This window comes from Ascaphus truei, chromosome 7 (assembly GCF_040206685.1).
Source record: "Ascaphus truei isolate aAscTru1 chromosome 7, aAscTru1.hap1, whole genome shotgun sequence".
NCBI classification, from domain to species: domain Eukaryota; kingdom Metazoa; phylum Chordata; class Amphibia; order Anura; family Ascaphidae; genus Ascaphus; species Ascaphus truei.
This window is the reverse complement of record NC_134489.1, coordinates 39,079,644-39,099,502: the sequence shown is the minus strand read 5'-3', so window position 1 is coordinate 39,099,502 and position 19,859 is coordinate 39,079,644. Positions and strand designations below refer to the sequence as shown.

The window sequence follows — 19,859 nt, the reverse complement described above, 5'->3', positions numbered from 1 at the left end:
CCATGTTTCTGTAAGAACGATGGCTTTGGGTTTATGCACTAGGCACCATGCCCTTAGTTCATCCAGTTTGGGCAGTAGACTCCCGATATTTATATGGGCGACAGATAGCCCTTTTTGGAATTTGAAGGGGGTATTGTCAGGGGTGTGAGACAAAGTTGAATTGGGAGGGCCTGGGTTAGATTCAATATCAGAGACATAACATAAAACACAGACAAAGCTCAGTGCACATCCAGAAAAACTTATATACGGTACAGTGCCTAAATATACATGTATAAATAACTAATAAATAAAATGGTCTTTTAGTTTAACATTTTGGCCAAATTGTTGTAAGCCCTTGAGCCAAACTTCACGGCAGACCACGTTTCAAGGGTCCCTACACTAATATAAATTCTTAATAACCTGTGCATTGCCAGGAAGAACTTTTGCAACTTATATTGACAGATTTATTATAAATCATTCTTCCTGGCAATGCACAGGTTATTAAGAATTTATATTAGTGTAGGGACCCTTGAAACGTGGTCTGCCGTGAAGTTTGGCTCAAGGGCTTACAACAATTTGGCCAAAATGTTAAACTAAAAGACCATTTTATTTATTAGTTATTTATACATGTATATTTAGGCACTGTACCGTATATAAGTTTTTCTGGATGTGCACTGAGCTTTGTCTGTGTTTTATGTTATGTCTCTGGTTTTAAATATATATTGCCATGCTCAGTAGCACTCCTCTGTGAAACTTATATGCTTATATATATGTTGTGGGTATTTTGGGGGTTCAATTTGAGCTTGTAGGTGTTCTGTATGTTTTAGATTCAATATCACCTGCTAAAGAGAGTAATAGTACGAGTAGAAATTTGAGTAGTTGTTTGCAAGTTGTTACTTTATGATGTTTGCCAATTGAGTGTGCGGTGGTTGGTGTGCTGGTTTTCAGGGTTCTCCACCAACATTCAGTAGATGGTGCAAGGCTTTTGAGTAATCCAGGGTGTATGGTGATGTTGGGTGTGGGCCAGGAGGGAGGCGTTTGTATCGGATAGAGAGCATAACATTTCAATGAGGCCATGAGAAAGAACCAAGTGGAGGTGAAAAGCAGGTTCATGATGCCAGAGGTAGGTAATGCTGCATGGAGCTTTGTTGATCTAAGTGTGTGTGCGCAGACTAAACAGCAGGGATCATATTGTGATCAGAATAGATCACCGTTTGTTGCCATGTACAGTAGGATGCAGTCCCCAGTCACCTCTAGTCAAACTATAGTCTAACTATATCTCCTCACTTAAAAGCTCACTTTAAATATTATGCTTCGAGGCTCACTACTGGTGTATTACCCACAATCCTTTGAGATTCCTGGTTCTCCGGAAGGCCACTGCTGCTGATTCACCCGTGGATCGTACAATACACTTTACATGCTTCAGCCACAGGACGGGGAATCCGTTTGAGTCAATAACACGAGGGCTCCAAGTATTATCCTGTCTTCATTTGCTAATGGGGGTTTAATAAAACAAATGGCAAGAACGATAGAGAAGTGTAACCTGTGCAAATCTGCTTCCTAGTCTTGCTGCAGTAAGGGAGAAGCCTGTCTCTAATATTCTGTAACACGGACGCACCAACGTTGCTACCTGAAAACCAGGATCAATGTCATTTAACTTAGTGACAGGTTACATTACTGTCATTCGCCATGTGTGTTCACCCGTAAGTACTCCATGTTCATATGTTTCTACATCCAGGAGTGGCCAACTCCAGTCCTCAAGGGCCACCAACAGGTCAGGTTTTCAGGATATGCCTGCTTCAGTAAAGGTGGCTCAATCAAAGACTAAGCCACTGATTGAGCCACCTGTGCTAAAGCTGGGATATCCTGAAAACCTGACCTGTTGGTGGCCCTTGAGGACTGGAGTTGGCCATTGTTACGGGAGAGCAGGACTGACACACCAGGGATCAACTCGCCAGGCAGAGCAACAGTTATTAAAAGTGAATTTATTGGTAAATAATGTCCACAGCTGTCCGTACAGACAACACACACTCCCAATTGGGGAACTGGGGAACCAGGGGCCGGGACCTCTCAGAAGAGATTGTCCCTGCTCTTCTCCCACACACTATCCCACAGGAATTGGATTGGACCGGCACCTTATGCCTGGAACCGGCACAGCAACAGCAATACCTTCAGGTCCAGTTCAGCAACCTCTTCCCTCTCATCCACAGAACTAGCAGGAGCCTCCCTCCCCACTTTCATACCCCACGGCACAGCATGGATACAGTAAGGGAGGCATAAGGTCAGGTGCCTTCAATATGAGCCAGCCCCTGATATGCAACATCATTTTGGTTACATAAAAACAGCTTCATGGAAAGGACAGAAGCGACTTGCAACATTTCTCCCAAACGCAGAATTAACACCTGGTCCCTGAATGGCTGGAACCCGGCTACATAATACAGAGATATCTATAACATAATAGAAATGTATAACTGTCAGGTAGGGGTAATGGCAGGCTTAACCTTTATTAAAAGCAGTCACATCTACGCCTACCGTCACAGCCATCCCTGTTCTGCATATTAGCGTTGCCCCACTGCGGCCGTGCCCTTTGTGTATCTCGGAAGGCAGACCTCGGTAGTGCAGGGATTTCTAGGCTCCAGGATTGCACAGAGGCTCGAGGCGCCTCTCTGAGCCGCTTGTGTAGAAGGAGGGAATGGGCTTCACTCCCTCTGCAGCAGTGAAGCAGTTAATAGACATAAAGATGATTTAAGGCCGGCTGTGAGTAAATAATACCCCAGCTAAGCCGCTTTGTTCTCGCTTAACCGAAGAACACACAGCAAATCTTTCCCGTCTCCACAGCCATGGGGTATTTAAGGCCCTGCCCATGCTCTGCGTGGCAGAAGGGGTTAGGGATGCCATGTGGGGTTCCAGGGTTGGCACCTATCCAAAGCTCACCGTCCTTCCCCCTCCCCCAGCCCCTCCTGAACCTGGCAACATGAGAGGCTTTGGGCAGACATCACAAAGGGACGATCACATTAATATATTTGAAGGACGCCAAGAAAAAAGTAGAGGAAAAAATCAGCATATATTACATCTTATCAAAAATAGCACTGTGCTTCAGGATTATGGTGGCTAGCAAATCTCTTCTCCTCAGCAAATTCCTGAAGGTCTCCCCGATCCCCTAACTCCTGGGTTCCCACTCCTGGGATTCCCTCCCCACTCCTGGGATCTCCTCCACTCCTGGGATCCCCCCACTCCTGGGATTCCCCCCCCCCACTCCTGGGATCCCCCCACTCCTGGGATTCCCCCCCTTCTCACTCCTGGGATCCCACTCCTGGGATTCTCCCCCCCCCTCCTGGGATCCCCCCCACTCCTAGGATCCCCTCCACTCCTGGGATCGCCACGCCGTGGCTTCACTTGATGTGCTGATGGAACTGAACGATGACTTTCTCCTGCTCTGTCGTCTCTATAGACCCGCGCCGGAGTTTTCTGATCTCGTTTATGGCATCGGCGCCGGTAATCTTCTTGGCTTTCACCAGGTAGCATGCCAGCATGGTGCCCGTCCTGCCGTGTCCGTGCATGCAATGAACGCCAACTCCCTGGAGGAAGAAGCAAAGGATTAGTAGAACAGGATGGAGGGAAGACGCAAAGGCTGGAAGACAAAGACATAAAAGGTTTGCAGCAATTTATCTACAAGTCGTGTACCTCCTGATCGTCGACACAGAACCTGCACCCTCTTCCCACTGAGACATCAGGAACACATACCTCTCTCACACACACTACGAACTCACTGGAGCATCTCTACCAATAAGTGTTAATGTCAAATCAATGTTTTTGGAAGTTATGTTACTGCCCTGCGAGTGTGCTGAAAGTTTAGAAATAAATATGAATAGTTGGGGACACTGGCCCCTGACACACATATCTCTGCGGGAGGAAATGATTGGACACAAACCTCTCATCACTTTACCTTGGACAGTTATCAAGGACACATACCTCTTACTGCCTCTTCTTATTACAGAGATTCAGCACCAGGTCCTCACTTAAGAACATTGTTTTAATCCAAGATGTATGTTACATAACCTTATTAATTTACCAGGTAGCATGCCAACATGGCACCCGACCTCATAGTTAAACCTACGGTTCCCAACCACATTGGATGCACAGACACACGTGTACATCGGATACACACGCGTGCACTCAGACAGACGTGTGCACTCACCTCTCCCTTAGCTTTCGCCTCCTCCACAATCTTGAGGAAACACTTGATTTGCTCCAGGCTGGGAGGGCAGAAGTCCTGAATTCGAATGCGGTGGAGGCTGATGTTGGGGCACGTGTCGTGGTACGGAGGTTTATGCTCGGTCAGGATTACCAGGTGCTGGATGCCATTCTCGTACAGGTATTCATAGTGAGCGGGGAGACGTGGCATCGCCATGCCAGCCAACAGCCCGGGCTCCACCCAGGAGAAGTTATGAGGGGGCACTGACGGCATCCTTCCTGGTCTGCCTGGAATACAACAAATAGTCCATGTCTACTTAGCGGTGCTAGTCAGTAAGACATCTTCCAGCACTGGAAGACGACTAATGGCTCATTGAAGTGGACAGGTTGTAAGGTGCCTTCTGATGCCCGGCGGGTGTATTGTGGAAATCATTGCTTAGTAAATTTGCCCCAAAATATTTTACAGTTATGTCTTCTCATTATATTTTGCTTACCTTCTTGTTTTCTGCTTTTTTTTTAGTTTCAAAGATAGAAATAAATAGTATAATATTTCATGCTACGTGCAATTTCGATGTGTAATTCTTGGACTGGATCAACCTGAGAGATTCCAACCTTTTTATGTTGGCATGTAACTCTACTATTTCATGCCAGTGTGTGTAAATATACTGCACAACAAATATTTATGTTGTACCTTTCCTGTTATTAAATCAAATAGATTTTTTAAAAATCAGGAACAATCTATTCATTTCCTGATTAATGTTAATGTCAAATATTTTATTAGTGGTCCTGACAAGTGCAATTTTGGAATCACAGCAACTTGCAACTAATATATATTACGTGCTACGGTCAGTTTTCTATCCCGATGGCCACAGAAAGAGCAAAGTAGAGGATTCTGGGAGATCCAGCCATGAAAATGTAGCAATCCCCGGGAGTTGACTGCAGGCGTTGGGTCCTGTGTGAGATTGAAGTTCTCAGTAGGGTCTTTGCATGACCACAGACTGGGCTCATTGCAGTTCAGTTTTCCCGGAAGACAAAACTAATCAAGATTTGAAGATGGAGAACAGGACGACGGGCACAGCGTATACAGAGAGGTCGTGATCAGCAAGCCGAGGGCCACACGAGAGTTACTTTCCTGACCACTTGGGTGAAGGTAGCCAAGTTACACTGTAAAACAACAATCCCGGACGCTCAGTTTTTTATTTTTATTTTACAGTATTCTAACTGGATGGGGGGCGTCCTGCCCTACAACTGTGGGTCCCCTGGTCCCTGAGATACGTACAGTTTTAGGTGCCATGTTCTATTCCTCTCTCTGGAAATCAAAAAGGCGGCCAAACTGTGAGCCAATGGGAAGCCACAACTTGCTGACATTGTGGAGTACCATTGAGTGTCCGTGGCTGACATATTTAAATACCTAATGTAGGAAGTGCACTGGTCTCGAAAACTGTAAGTGTCCCAGGAACAAATACTGGGGGGAAAAATGAAATGAAAAATGTGTGGTGGTATTGCTGGGTTAAGCGTCACGGCGCCCTTCTGACCGTACCTAGTTTGTCATGGCAACATTACAACGTTTTCTAGGGGGATGATCGAGCAGACCAGTCCAACGGATCGAAGCGGAAGTGGCCACTGGACCTCAGGCACTGAAAAGGTTAAAGAGAGGTTAGTTGTTTTAAGGGAGCTGGAGAGCAGGAGAATTATATAAGTGCTGATGGCCGAGACAAGAGATGGACCACAGTCCAGCGCTCAGACCAACAGCAGCCACACTTCTACATACTGGGCAAGGTACATATATGGATAGCTAGTATGAGAAGCAGTGAAACCTAACTCCACCGAGTCTGTTCTGTCCCTTCAACCCTAACCAGCAGTTGATGTGTAAAAGTAGCAAAGCCCCATTAAGATGCAAAAATAGAATCCAACTGGAAAGCAAAAACAGATACATACCTTGTGAAGGTCAGGCACTAGGAAAGCTACTGCAAAACCGGCACACTCGTTTATCCAGGCCCAAGCACCGTCAACACATACTATCACATAAAAAAGCCAGTTCAAGTCAACATACCTCGGTGTGTGCAAATATTTACATGCAAACTATGACCTTGGCTGTCAGTGATAGGATTATATCATCTAAAGGAAAAAATCACACGTAAAGTACAAAATATAGCTAAAAAAATACATCCATAGAATAACGTCACTGTGGCCTGTGTCTCGGAGTAATAACCTGGGGTGTTTTCCTGGGGAAATAGAACTGATCTCTGAGCAAAGCAAAGGGAATTTGTATTTAAACTACAAGAAATAATTCCCAGTTAGTATTCCAGCCGCAATACTAATAATAGCAAAATCGCTATATGGAGGTTCTTGTTACTCCCTAAATAAGCTGCCAGAAGCCGGCTCCTCTGAGGCAGCCCACGGAGATATCCTGGGTGGAATGTAGAGTAAGACCACAGCCGTGTTGCACATACCTGATAGAAGCTGCCTTAACTCTTACGTATTTATGTAAGTAAAGCACACGAATAAGCGCTTATGAACACAATTATATAGTTACAGAGGTTGAAAAAAAGACACATCCATCAAGTTCAACCTATGCTAAATTTAGATGACAGATACTTACCCTATATCGCTATTTACAGTATGTTGATCCAGAGGAAAAATAAATAAATAAATAAATAAATTCCTTCCTGACTCCAAATATAAGCAATTACATTTCTCCCTGGATCAGCATCCTTCCCATGTTTACTTATTTGGTATATCCCTGTATACCTTTCCTTTCTAAAAAGATTCCAGCCTTTTTTTAAAGATATCTATTGTATCTGCCATCCCAGTCTCCATGGGTAATGAATCCCACATTGTAACTGCCCCTACTGTAAAGAACCCTTTCCTTTGTTGCTGGTGAAATCTCCTTTCCTCCAACCTTAAAGGGATGCCCCCGGGTCGTTGGTACAGCCCTTGGGATGAACAGTTATTTTCAGGGCCACCGACAGAGGGGGACAGTCGGGACTGGTGACCCGGGCCCGGTGGCTGCGGGGGGCCTGGCTGGCGCTGCAAGTTGGGCCCGACTTCTGGCCAGGCCCGGCTGCCGGTCCTCTCACTGCCAGGCCCCGGCTCTCACCCGTATGCAGGCCTCACCCTCACTCTGTCCCACGCCGAGCTTCTAACGCCGACACTCGCTGGGCCTCTCTGATATCAGCAAGCCGGAAGTAAGCTAGGCCCAGCATGAGAGGGAGGCCCAGCATGAGAGGGAGGCCCAGCATGAGAGGGAGGCCCAGCATGAGAGGGAGGCCCAGCATGAGAGGGAGGCCCAGCATGAGAGGGAGGCCCAGCATGAGAGGGAGGCCCAGCGCGCGCCAGCGTTACAAGCTCGGAGTGGGACAGAGTGATGGAGAGGCCCGCATCTCGGGGAGAGCCGGGGCCCGAGGTAAGTCGGTATTTTTATATGTGTTGGGGGGTGGGGGTGTATTTTTATATGTATTAGGGGGGTGGGTGTATTTGTTATGTATTAGGGGGTGTATTTTTATTTGTATTGGGGGGTGTATTATATGCATGGGGGTGTATTTTTTATGTATTAGGGGGTGGGTGTATTTTTTTATGTTTTGGGCAGGGCGGGTGTATTTATATGTGTTGGGCAGGGCGGATGTATTTATATGTATTGGGGAGGGGTGCATTTTTATATGTATTGGGGTGTATTTTTGTATGTATTGGGTTGATTATATGTATTTGAGGTTATTTTTTAATGTATTTGGGGCTTGGGGGAGTGTGTATGTATTTAGGGGTGTGTTTTTTTTGGTATGTGTTTTGTGGGGTGGGATTGAGTGAGAGTGGGGTAATTGACGGAAGGTGGGGGTGAGTGGGCGGGGGTGATGGAGGGAAAGAGGTTGTAAGAGAGAGACGCAGGGGAGAGAAATACATGTGAGCCGGGGGGGGGGATTGAGTGAGAGTTGGGTAATTGATGGAGGGGGGAGAGTGAGAGGGGGTGAGTGAGCAAGAGGGAGTGAGACGGAGGGGTGAGAAATACATGGGAAGAAGGAAGAGGGGGGATCTAGAGAGGGCTCGTGAGGTGTGAAATGGGGGGGAGGGGCTCGCAATAATGGAGGAGGGGGGGGAGTTGTAACTCTTGTCCTGGGCCCCGAGAAATCTGTCTGCTGCCCTGGTACTTTTGAAAGCTCCTTGTATTATGCCCGAATATATTTGTATATAGTTATCATATCCCCTCTCAGAAGCGTCTTTTCTAATGTAAACAGATCTAATTTAGCTTCTCTTCATAAGTTAGATTGTACATCCCCTTTATTAATTTGGTGGCTCTTCTCTCCACTTTCTCTAGTTCCAGAATGTCTTTTCCAAGGACTGATGCCTAAAATTGTACTCCATACTCAAGGTGTGGTCTTACTAATGCTTTGTAAAGGGGCATAATTATGTTTACTTCCCTCCTTTGCCCGTTTAATGCAAGATAAGATCTTAGTGAACAGACGGCGGTCACTGCTCCACTGAAAAAACTCTCCAACCAGGCGTGTAAAACAAAAAAACTTTAATGAATCAAAACGAACAACCTCATGTCAGTGACACTCTGACGCGTTTCGTCTCTTTGATAAAGTTCTGTTCCCAGAACGAAACGCGTCAGAGTGTCACTGACATGAGGTTGTTCGTTTTGATTCATTAAAGTTTTTTTGTTTTACACGCCTGGTTGGAGAGTTTTTTCAGTGGAGCAGTGACCGCCGTCTGTTCACCATTTGCCTACCTCTTTACACCATTTGCGAGCAGGAGCACACCACCGCATCACACAGCAACAAGCAACGCTCCTTCACAGCAGCACCCGGCAGTCCTTCAGTTCAAGGAATGATGTATACCGGCAGGATTTACCTCTCGATCACAAGATGCAGGTGAGGCTAGCAGTAGCTGGAATTGTGATTTACTCCTGAGTTCTGTTCAGATAGGGCTCCGGGGTATCTCTACCAGCCTTGCTTTAAACGCCCCCCATCAATGATAGAGGTCTACAATCATATGTTAATGGACTTATTGATTATCTTGTTGCTGCGGTGGTTTCTTACTGACTCTCTCCACTTGTCCACACTATACCTACAAAGTTGTAGCATCAGTCCCACGGGGACATCCCTTATTTTTCCTATCAAGATAAGATCTTGTTTGCCTTTGCAGCTCCTGCATGACATTGGACACTATTGCTAAGCCTGCTGTCTACAAGCACTCCTAAATCCTTCTCCATCAAGGATTCTCCCAATTTATCCCCATTTAATTGGTGTCATCTGTTTATTCTTGTTTCCCAAATGCATAACCTTACATTTATCTGTATTAAACTTCATCTGCCATTTACCCGCCCAACATGACAAAGTATAATAATACACAGTGTATCAATCTCCCCTAATTAGCAGGAAGTATTACTTGGCTCACGGTGCAACACATATAGAATCAGTAACATATACATTCCCATCATGTACAAATGTATAAACCCAGAGGGGTGCAGTACCCCCCGTACCCCCCATACCCGTACTGCCAGCCCGTATTCCCCAAACGTATAGCATTATTACCCCTCCCTGTGCCGCATACTTTACAGACACTCAGCACCGTGAGCAGCTGATTGAGTGAACCTGAGATACTTACAGTTTCGGGTAGAGAACTACTGTACACTAAGATACACCCACTCTCTTACGTCATAGCATAGAGCCAAGGGACTGTCTCACAATAGCAGGGATTCTCATATTGAACTTAGGGATCATGTCTCACTTGCCATCTTTATACGGAAGCAGAACAGCTACGGATATGCTTATTATGTATGTATATCTTTATTTATATAGCGCCATCCATGTACATAGCGCTTCACAGCAGTAATACACGTGACATAATAATATAACACATACAAGGAGCAGTAAGGAAAGGAGTCACTGCCCCGAAGAGCTTACAATACATATGTACCTATCTATATGAAATATATATATATATATATAAACTGAAATAGTCGTGTTAGTCCAGTTGCAGAATAAATGAGTTCTTCAGTATTAGGTGATACCTTTTTTATTTGGACTAACAATTTATGTCATAGGACAAGCTTTCGGGAGGTCTCCTCGCTTCCTCAGGTCATCAATACTGGTTTACAAAGGTTTCTGTGACTTAGACAGAGATTAGAAAAGAAAGGGAAGAAAAATAACAGAGATGTAGATGAGGTGGAGTGAGGGAAGAATGTTTGAAGACACTGGAATGGTAATAAAACGGTGATAAGGAAGGTGTGAATAAGGGATGGGGGGGGGGCTGTACATACACAGCAGCACATAGGGGAAAGAGGATGCTGGGGGGGGGGGGGGGCGGGGGGGAGTTAGGATGGCACATTGGCAGGGAGACAGGGAGGACCATTCCAACAAATTTATGATTGTGTGAGACACCCCATATCCGCATTAAGTCCTCTTTTTTTGTGTCAAAGAGTCTTTTCATTCTGAGTTCACATGTTTTCCGTTCTTGGGTGCGTTTGAACATTCCATTGAGGGTTTTGATTTTTAAATCATTTATGGAATGATCTGGTTGTGAGAAGTGTTGTCCCACAGGTGAGCAGTATCTTCCTTCTTCGTGATGGAGTATAGAGTCCCTGTGCATATTCATTCTGCCTTCAAGTTTTTGGCTGGTTTCCCCAATGTAGCAACCTTGGTCACATTTGTTGCACTGAATCATATAAACCACATTCCTGGATGTGCAGCATTATGATCCTTTAACATTGAGTGTTCCGTGGTTGTGACTGGCTGTGGGATCTTGGCATATATGTTTGCAGAGTTTGCAACGTGTGTTGTTGCACAGTTTTGTGCCATTATCAGTAAGACTGAGCCATTGATTGAGCCACCTGTGCTGAAGCAGGGATATCCTGGACACCTGACCTGTTGGAGGGTCTTGAGGACTGGAGTTGAGAACCCCTGCTTACAGGTTTTTTTGGATACATTTAATTTGTTTTCCAATGTAGGAATGAAAGCGTAACCAGGAACCTGAGAGAGGATTAAATCTCATGTGGCAGTTACAGAGCAATACAGGAAGTCCTCGTTATCCAACGTTTCACTTTACGACGAATGGCATATCCAACGCTTTACAATGCCACCCTAAGGGCCGTTTTTCGACACCTGAATGCGTTATCCAACGGTCACCGCCACAGATTAACATGGGGCTTACTTTACAACGGTTTCACTATCCAACTCTACTTCCAGAACGTATTCCGCTGGATAACCGAGGACTGTCTGTACCTGAGGAAATAATGCGCATGTGAATGTGACTGGTGATCACGGCTAAATTCTAAAGCATTTTTCAGAAACTTCAGTGGTTATGAGTCCCAGAAAATATAACTTTACAATACATGAATGTTTTTTGTTTTTGTTACTTTGCTGAATTTGAGATGCACGGTGTACCGCTCATGGACATTAAATAAATACCAGTATATGACTGAACAACGGTGTGAACACTCTCCTGACACCCTGTGGGCATCTTGTGTATTACACTACATTCTGTGGCCGTGGGGGGGATGTTAGGGATAAACCAGATTAATCTTCCTTGAAAAATTGAGTTTTCAGACAGTTTTTAAATGTCTGAAAGCTGGGGGAGAGTCTGATGGTGGGTGGTAGGGAGTTCCAGAGAGAGGCCACAGACAGATTTCCCGGGGCCCAGGACTAGAGTTACGCCCCCCCCCCCCCCAAACCATGGTGGTATTGCGAGTCCCCCCCCCATTTCCCACCTCACGAGTCACCGCTTTTTCCCACCCTCTTCCCATGTATTTCTCTCCCCTCCATCTCACTCCCTCATCCTCAATAACCCCCCTCCCGCCTCACATGTATTTCTCTCCCCTCCCTCCATCTCACTCCCTCATCCTCAATAACCCCCCTCCCGCCTCACATGTATTTCTCTCCCCTGCATCTCACTCTTACTCCCTCTTTTCCTCACTCACTCCCCCCCACAATATAACCCCACCCCCCTAAAACATATTAAAAAGCCCCCCACTCCCCCAATACATTTTTAAAAGCCCCCCACTCCCCAATACATATTTAAAAGCCCCCCACTTCCCCAATACATTTTAAAAGCCCCAATACATTTTTAAAAGCCCCCCACTCCCCCAATTCATATAACAAGACCCCCCATCTCCTAATACATATAAACAAGACCCTCACTCCCCCAATACATATAAACAAGACCCCCACTCCAATACAAATAAACAAGACCCCCACTCCCCCAATACAAATAAACAAGACCCCCACTCACCCAATACAAATAAACAAGACCCCCACTCCCCCAATACAAATAAACAAGATCCCCACTCACCCAATACAAATAAACAAGACCCCCACTCCCCCAATACAAATAAACAAGACCCCCACTCCCCCAATACAAATAAACAAGACCCCCACTCCCCCAATACAAATAAACAAGACCGCTACTCCCCCAATACAAATAAACAAGACCCCCACTCCCCCAATACAAATAAACAAGACCCCCACTCCCCCAATACAAATAAACAAGACCGCTACTCCCCCAATACAAATAAACAAGACCCCCACTCCCCCCCATACATATCTAAAAAACCCAGACTTACCTTGTGGACTGTCTGCAGGGGGCTCGTCCGGCCGGCACTGCAAGTTGGGCCCAACCTCTGGCCAGGCGCGGCTGCCGGTCCTCTCCCGGCCGGGCCCCGGCTCACTCACTGCAGCCCTCAATCCCTCAGTCCCACGCCGAGCTGGCGCGCGCCAGGCCGCCCTCCATACCTTCGCGTGCCGGATGCTGGGCCACGCCTACTTCCGGCACGCTGACGTCACAGAGGCCCATCGGCATGGGACAGTGATAGAGGCCTGCATCTGAGAGAGCCGGGGCCCGGCCGGGAGAGGACCGGCAGCCGGGCCTGGCCAGATGTTGGGCCCAATTTGCGCTGCCGGGCCCCCCACCACCGGGCCTGGGACACCACTACCTTCTGCCCCCCCTCCCTCTCGGTGGCCCTGTCTCCTCCCCCCCAACCATATTGGGACCAGCTGAGTGGCTGCACCATACCCCACCCTGAGACACACTCCGTTCCGCAACAAGCAGCCACTTTACCTTTTGTTCCAACATTGCACCTTATTCGCTCTAGAGTGTAAGCTCCTTGGATCAGGGACTTGTGTATGTTTGTCCTTATTTGGTAAATCATTCTGTTCATGTGATATACATAACTCTGTACCGCGCTGCGGAATAAATTGGCACTTAAACTATAATAATCTTGCGCGGCCAGCAGGGACCTGTCGCTCATAGCGTGCCGTCTGTTAACAAATGGTTAAACATCTTGGAATAATAAAAACACTGTTTCCACCCAACTCACTTGTTTTGCTGCGTAATTATAGTCCCTGCTTTGGCAGAAATTCAGGAAATACTTACTGTACATTCACCTTTACCTGCACTAGGATCACATCTCTGTGAGTTATTGTTCAAGCTATGGGTGGGACCTGTTTAACACATCACACATTAACGTATGAGGGCAGATCTGGAGAATGGTTTTCTTTAAACTTTCAAGTTCTTTGCCAATATGTTATTTATAAAGTTTTGTGTTCAAGGGGCTTGTAAAACATTGTGTTGCATCCCATCATACACGGAGCACTTATCACCTGAGATTTGACTCCAAAGTTCAACAAAGTGTATCCGGCCGCTCCTCCTTCTCTTACAGCGCAACTCCCACCTGGAACAGTCTGCCGGAGACTCTCACAGCCGCCCCCAGTCGAAGTTCTTTCAAAACTAAAGCTGTCTCACATTTTTAACCTGGTCTGTAACTGTTACATACGCCTATAACATATATTATCTGTAATAGTTCATGCAATGTCTTTATATATAATGTATAACCCTGTTAATTTAATGTAACTATGTATTTGTCATCACAACTCTGTGCCCAGGACATACGTGAAAACGAGAGGTAACTCTCGATGTATTACTTCCCGGTAAAACCTTTTTTTAATAAATAAATGACAGCCAACGGGATAAGGGCAAAAGTCTCAACGTTATATTGAAAATCGAAATGAGTTCTTAATATGTTACAGGTTAAATCAGCATGATAATCTCAATAATCTAGGATCATGTTTGCTCAGTAAATAATGTCCTGCATAGGCTTGTGTTTAGGATAAAAGTTAAAAATATTCCAATTTTAGATATTACTTGTTCTGTATACTCAAACCAAAGTAATCTGTACCAGAATTCTATTTCTACCAATATTCATCTAATTAAGGCAAAAAGAAGACAAAACGGTGCCTCCCCAAGGGGCGCTAGGAAACTTGTACTCAAGAAGAAATCCCAAAAGGAAGGACTAGAACGGTCTGGAGTTTTCCCTGGGGTACGATTAATCGTTTCTGACAGGTCTGTTTGACAGTTGTGGCATTTTGCTCTGGCCCCATTTTAACAATCCCATTTTGGTGAAAATGTCTTTATTTTATCTCGAGGGTGTCGTACATTTCCTAGCCTCTGACGATTTGACCTATTTTCCACAACTTCACATTAAAATGTGTATTTAAAAAAAAAAAAAAACCCCAGTTTATTCAGAATGTGCTTTAAACCATAAATCAGAATATCCGTCATCCTTATGGTATTATAAATCAGTACTGGCACATTTGGGCCTTATTCTCCAATGCAGTGGTACCACCTGTGCTGAAGCAGGGATATCCTTAAAACCTGACCTGTGTCTTGAGGACTGGAATGGAGAATCCCTGATCTAAGGTGACATCGCCGTGGCTTTCCGCGTGGTAGCCCCAGATTGGCACTCACACGTAATAAAATCAAGCCCATTGACTGTTCAAACCATTTTGTTCTAAACCCCCCAAATGTATTTACAATTTGCTTTTCAAAAACCCTCCCGTCCTGACTGATCACATGAACAAAATGACACAACAGTTTTATTGACAAGTCTTTAATATGATTGTGTTACACGGTGCACATATAGCAAAAAGTATTCACAGTGCTGGCCGTTAGAAAGGGGTGGGATTAATGGTAAAACAGAGGCTGGGGCATGCAGTTCTGTATTAAGTGCTTTGACATTTATGAAAGAAAACATATGCAAACAACTGGAATAACTTGGTGACGGATGTACAGAGGGAGAAACATGTTCTGGGTAATGGAAATGTGAATCCTGGTACTTCGGGGCACTCTTGATTATACTTCTATTCATGAAAACATCTAGAACCTAGCAGTAATGGCAACGTAATGGCCCATTTAAACCAGGTTTGCTAGAAATTAAAAAAAAAAAAAGTCAAACTACACTACTTAACAAAATAAAGGCATGACCGTTTCACTGCTACAGTGGGGGAAACTCCAGTCCTCAAGGGCCACCAACAGGTCATGGTTTTAAGGATATCCCAGCTTCAGCGCAGGTGGCCCTTTAGGCCTGGAGTGTCCCACCCCTGATCTGTCCCCATTCTGGGGGGAACTGGGGGAATATGACCCAATGCATAATAATCTTGTGATTCATTGTCTTGGGCTATCCTCGTTTCCTGGTCTTACACGTGGGGCCTCTTGCAATTCAGATTGGGGGAATCGGGAGATTCCTCTGAAATAGGTCTTTAAAAAAAAAAAAAAAATACCTAAGGTTTTTTTTTTAATTTAAATATATTTTATTTTGGTAAACTGCTAAATTTACTCTGGTACATAGAAGTCCCCCTGGGGCAATGAGAATCGTCTCCCATACTAGAAAAGTGCTCTGCAAGGTGTCTACATTTCACTGGCTCTTCTCTTTAGTTCATGACATCATGCCGGAGGGCGCACACACGCACGCACGCAGTGATGAATTTAAAAAACAAAGCCCCAGATAAAAAAAAAAAAAAAAACACACTAATTGGATTGAGTTTGCCACATCCTGCGAACTAAACTGGTTAAGAGGCCCAGGTAAAAAAACACAACAGAACAAACTAATTGTGCACATCGCTCCTATAATCCTCATCCATTAACACTGTCCAAACTGTGTGATAACGCAGCGGTCCCAATTTGAAGCGAATTCAGATCAGAGTTCCTCTCGAAGTAAAACACTCCCCCATCACCCTTATTTTTCAACATTTCTACTCTGTGGCAGTGTCCCTTGCCCTGGCTCCTGGTGGGAGGTGCGCTGGGTCTTAGTGGTAGGTAGACCAGCTGGGTAAAAGGCACTGTTATGCCCTGCTCACAGTCATATTCCTCTCTGTGACTCCTGGCAAGTAGAATAAGGTGTAATGACGTCCAGAATACGAAGAAAAAAAAAAGCTGGCTCACCTACATGCAGTTTTATTTACTGTAAATGAACAGAGAGCTGACACCTCATGTGACTGATGATAAAGCTTTGGAATGTAGCAAAGGAACTAAAATAAAGACATTGGTAAGTTTGCTTGTGGAACCAGAGACAAAAAGTTACCTGCAGAACACAGCAAAAGCCAGGAGACATTTACTAACAGAGAGAAGGATATAAAGTCATTCACCCATGTAAAATGTGTAATAGATAAAGTTTCAAGATGCCTTACCATAGGGATAGCCAACTCCAGTCCTCAAGAGCTACCAACAGGTCAGGTTCAGGTTATCCCTGCTTCAGCACCTGATACTCAGTTGAAGATTGAGCCTCGTGCTGAAGCAGGGATAGCCTGAAAACCTGACCTGTTGGTAGCTCTTGAGGACGGGAGTTGGCTACCCCTGCCTTACCACTTATATAGCCTTTCTGCCTTAAAAAGTCAATGCCAGCTTTCCGTTCTCAATACGTCTGGCTGTGCGTAGATCGCAGAATTGGCCTCATATAATGCTAAAACAGTAAGTTGTCAAAATAACTGAGCCTTAAAAAAAAAAAAAAAAATATAAACCAAAAGGAAATGCTGCTTTCTTGTTACAATGTGCTGGCGTTATTTCCCTCTCACACCAAGTTTGTTGTTAACCGTTTCACTGTCTGATGAGCTTGCCGTGTATTATTGGCTACTAGCAAGGATGGAGTTAAATTGTTTTAAGTCAAAAGTATATTTAAATAGAGAATGACTGCCATGGTGTATTATGCAGGACTGTAACAACGAGACAGATCAACGTAGAAAGAAGTGTGAGCCTAAGAAATGATCGTTCCAACGGAACATTGTCTGGTATAGTCTGTTCCACATCTCAGCAACATCCCACTGCATGGAAAGGTGCCCCTGGTTGTGCTTCTCACTGATGGCAGTGGTTGATGTGACACCCAGTGATTACTCCATTTCAAATTATGTAAGAAGAAAAAAAAAATAAGAAAAAAAATATATCACTGGTTGGATTTATTATTTTTTTTTTTTTTTTTTTAAAGAGAGGAAAATTTCTACCATCTGAAAATATCACTTACATATGAAGGGTTTAATATTTCATCAAATTTCCACCGAAATGGCGTATTAAACAATAAGCGGTGTCTGCTATAGTGCAGGGTTTGCAGTTCCACTTTGACAAGTGACAGTGTGTGACATCACCCCCAACGCAGTGGTCTGGTAGCGAAGGGTGCAGCGTGTCGCTATCCTGCTCAACTCAGTCGGACAACGAATAGGACGCCGTCTGCAAGTAAATCGCACTGCAGGGTATTTACACCGGTCTAATACGGTGTGTGGAAAACATCAGGGGTTGTAGCACCTTCATATGGTGCAAGTAGTTATAGCAGCTTTACAAGCATGTTGTACAAACCCAGAGGAAGCCCCACGTACGGTAACCTTTTAGCCTCTGTCCATATCTAAAGTCACGGCATTATTATTATTAGCAATTGGTCAGAAAAGTCCTCTCCGTGAAGCTATCAAAATTCAAACTGCAGAAATACAAGAAAGCATATTGGAGAGTAGATAGTGTTGTTGGAAATCTTTCACCGCTACATTACTTCATGTTTTATAAGGGGGGAGGAATAAACACTGTTTACTTGGGTGCTTAGAAAAGGGCCTAAGACCACACACACACACGCACACTGAGTGGGTGCAGCTTAAACCAGTTCCATGCTGGACAACAGGACCAAACTGCATCCCTATTTTGCAATGTGAAGTGGTTTGCGCTGCACCCCCCGCTGTAAACCTTTCATCCCGCCTGTTCGAAGCTATAGCAGGATGCAATCAGAGTCTTGCTTTTGTCGCGGTCTGCGCTCCCCAGAAGGGCGTCCTGACGTCTGTGCTCTCGCCTGAAATACACAAAAAAAAAAAAAAGTATGCAATGCAGGATAATACCTTATATTAAAAACACCAGGAACGCGTCTACCTATAATATCATACAGCCAGTGCTAGGCTCCTAAACATTTTCCACCGTCTAAACCAGCAGTGGCCAACGACAGTCCTCAAAGGCTACCAACAGGTTTTAAAGATCGCCCTACTTCAGCACAGGTGGCTCAATCATTCTGAATGAGCCACCTGTGCTGAAGCAGGGATCTCTAATACTGTACCTGGCCACCCCTAGCCTAACCATAAGGAAACCCCACTGCAGCTTAATACAAGTATGTGGATATGAATACAGATGTAAGGGAGAGGTGCTATTGGGTAAGTAAGTGAGAGAGAACAAAACGAAGACCAGTAACCCAACTTGTAGCACTCACACCCCTCTGCTGATTGGTATATGAATGAATTAAAATTAACCTTTAATTATCATGATATCTAAAATAAAAGTGATTAAAATAAAGAGACTTTGGACACACGCTGTTGATCCTATGTCGAGTGCTGTAGCCACTCTGGATCACTTAATAAAACAAATAGTTGAGCTTGATTGAATCAACTATCTGAAAGGGGTCTGGTATACAGATAGCCCCTGCTGAGGTCTAACTAGGTATATAGGAGGAGTTATGGCAATGGATGTGTGTACTAATGTATCATATCTCAGTATCTAAATAACCTAACTCCTATAGCAATTAATTATCTTAATTAGTTGTACGCTGTTGGTGACATAACAGCCTGTATAACTATTAGAGTGCTCCTATCCGTAGATACATGTAGTGAGCTACAGTGTACCGGCACTCAGAGTGTTAATGGAGTGTCGCTCCCATAACACATATGGCCACCAGTACAAACATGTGATACTGTGCGGCAGAATGAATGTGCTATTTGAGCTCTTATGCAGCTCTGATCACACACTATAACTGGTGACTCAGTTGGTCTAATGTTAAGCATATGTAATCAATGCTTCCTCAGTAGATAAAAGTTAGTCAGCGGTGTGGTAGTTGGTATACCAATTGCCCATATTAATGAATGAGCTCATACCACTATAACCAAGTCCTATCTACTACATCAGAAACTATCTAGCCAGTAACCTATATATTATAGTTTTAAACAAGTGAAAAGAACACATACCTAGTGGACCTGAAACCGGCAGACTACCACTACCCGTATAATGTGGTTATGGTCTCCCTGCATCCAGCAGCTTATCGCCGTGCGAGCAGACTGCTGCCTTGTGCCCCTTGTCTAAACATCTGAACGGTTGTCTGTGCATCAGTCCCATGGCTTTATACCTTCCCAGTCTTCCTAATAGAGCCATTTAATGTAGCAGGAGAATGCTTTCATGTTGACTATCTTGCGATCATGTGACTCCTTTATGGTGCAATGTTTACACGAGGATAGAAGGAGGGTGCTGGGGGCTACGAGGCACTGCTGGGTTGTGCTGTACTGTGTTTTATATGGGGGAGAATTTTTGCCAAGGCTTTAGCTAAGCTACCATGTAACCTATGCATGGTGTCTGTACCCAGCATTAAGCCGGTGTCGCAGGGATTCAGCTTTCACAACTCCAGAGTTTAACTC

The 19,859-nt window shown here is 44.8% G+C and overlaps 2 protein-coding genes across 12 annotated transcripts in view; both read right to left on the bottom strand.

Annotated features, from left to right (window-relative positions):
• Window positions 1–1,944: 1,944 nt before the first annotated feature.
• DUSP23 (dual specificity phosphatase 23) lies at window positions 1,945–9,896 on the bottom strand. 6 transcript variants are annotated; one of them, XM_075607797.1, is made up of 6 exons: window positions 9,775–9,896; window positions 6,112–6,191; window positions 5,714–5,810; window positions 5,011–5,337; window positions 4,178–4,461; window positions 1,945–3,557 (listed from the first exon to the last, which is right to left on the bottom strand). In XM_075607797.1, exons 5-6 carry the CDS (start codon window positions 4,445–4,447, stop codon window positions 3,372–3,374), a joined length of 456 nt encoding a protein of 151 aa, XP_075463912.1. In that variant the 5' UTR covers window positions 4,448–4,461; window positions 5,011–5,337; window positions 5,714–5,810; window positions 6,112–6,191; window positions 9,775–9,896; the 3' UTR covers window positions 1,945–3,371. The 6 variants fall into 6 exon arrangements, with proteins under 6 accessions (XP_075463912.1, XP_075463906.1, XP_075463907.1 ...); XM_075607791.1 differs by lacking the exon at window positions 5,011–5,337 and having other exon boundaries at window positions 9,775–9,892; XM_075607792.1 differs by lacking the exons at window positions 5,011–5,337; window positions 9,775–9,896 and adding an exon at window positions 9,702–9,746.
• A 5,137-nt stretch (window positions 9,897–15,033) lies between these two features.
• Window positions 15,034–19,859, bottom strand: part of MINDY1 (MINDY lysine 48 deubiquitinase 1) — a 47,277-nt gene continuing 42,451 nt past the window's right edge. For all 6 annotated transcript variants that reach the window (XM_075607782.1, XM_075607784.1, XM_075607780.1 and 3 more), the window contains exon 10: window positions 15,034–18,259. In XM_075607782.1, coding sequence (XP_075463897.1) covers window positions 18,179–18,259 — 81 coding nt within the window. In that variant the 3' untranslated portion in view covers window positions 15,034–18,178. The remainder of the gene's footprint in view (window positions 18,260–19,859) is intronic.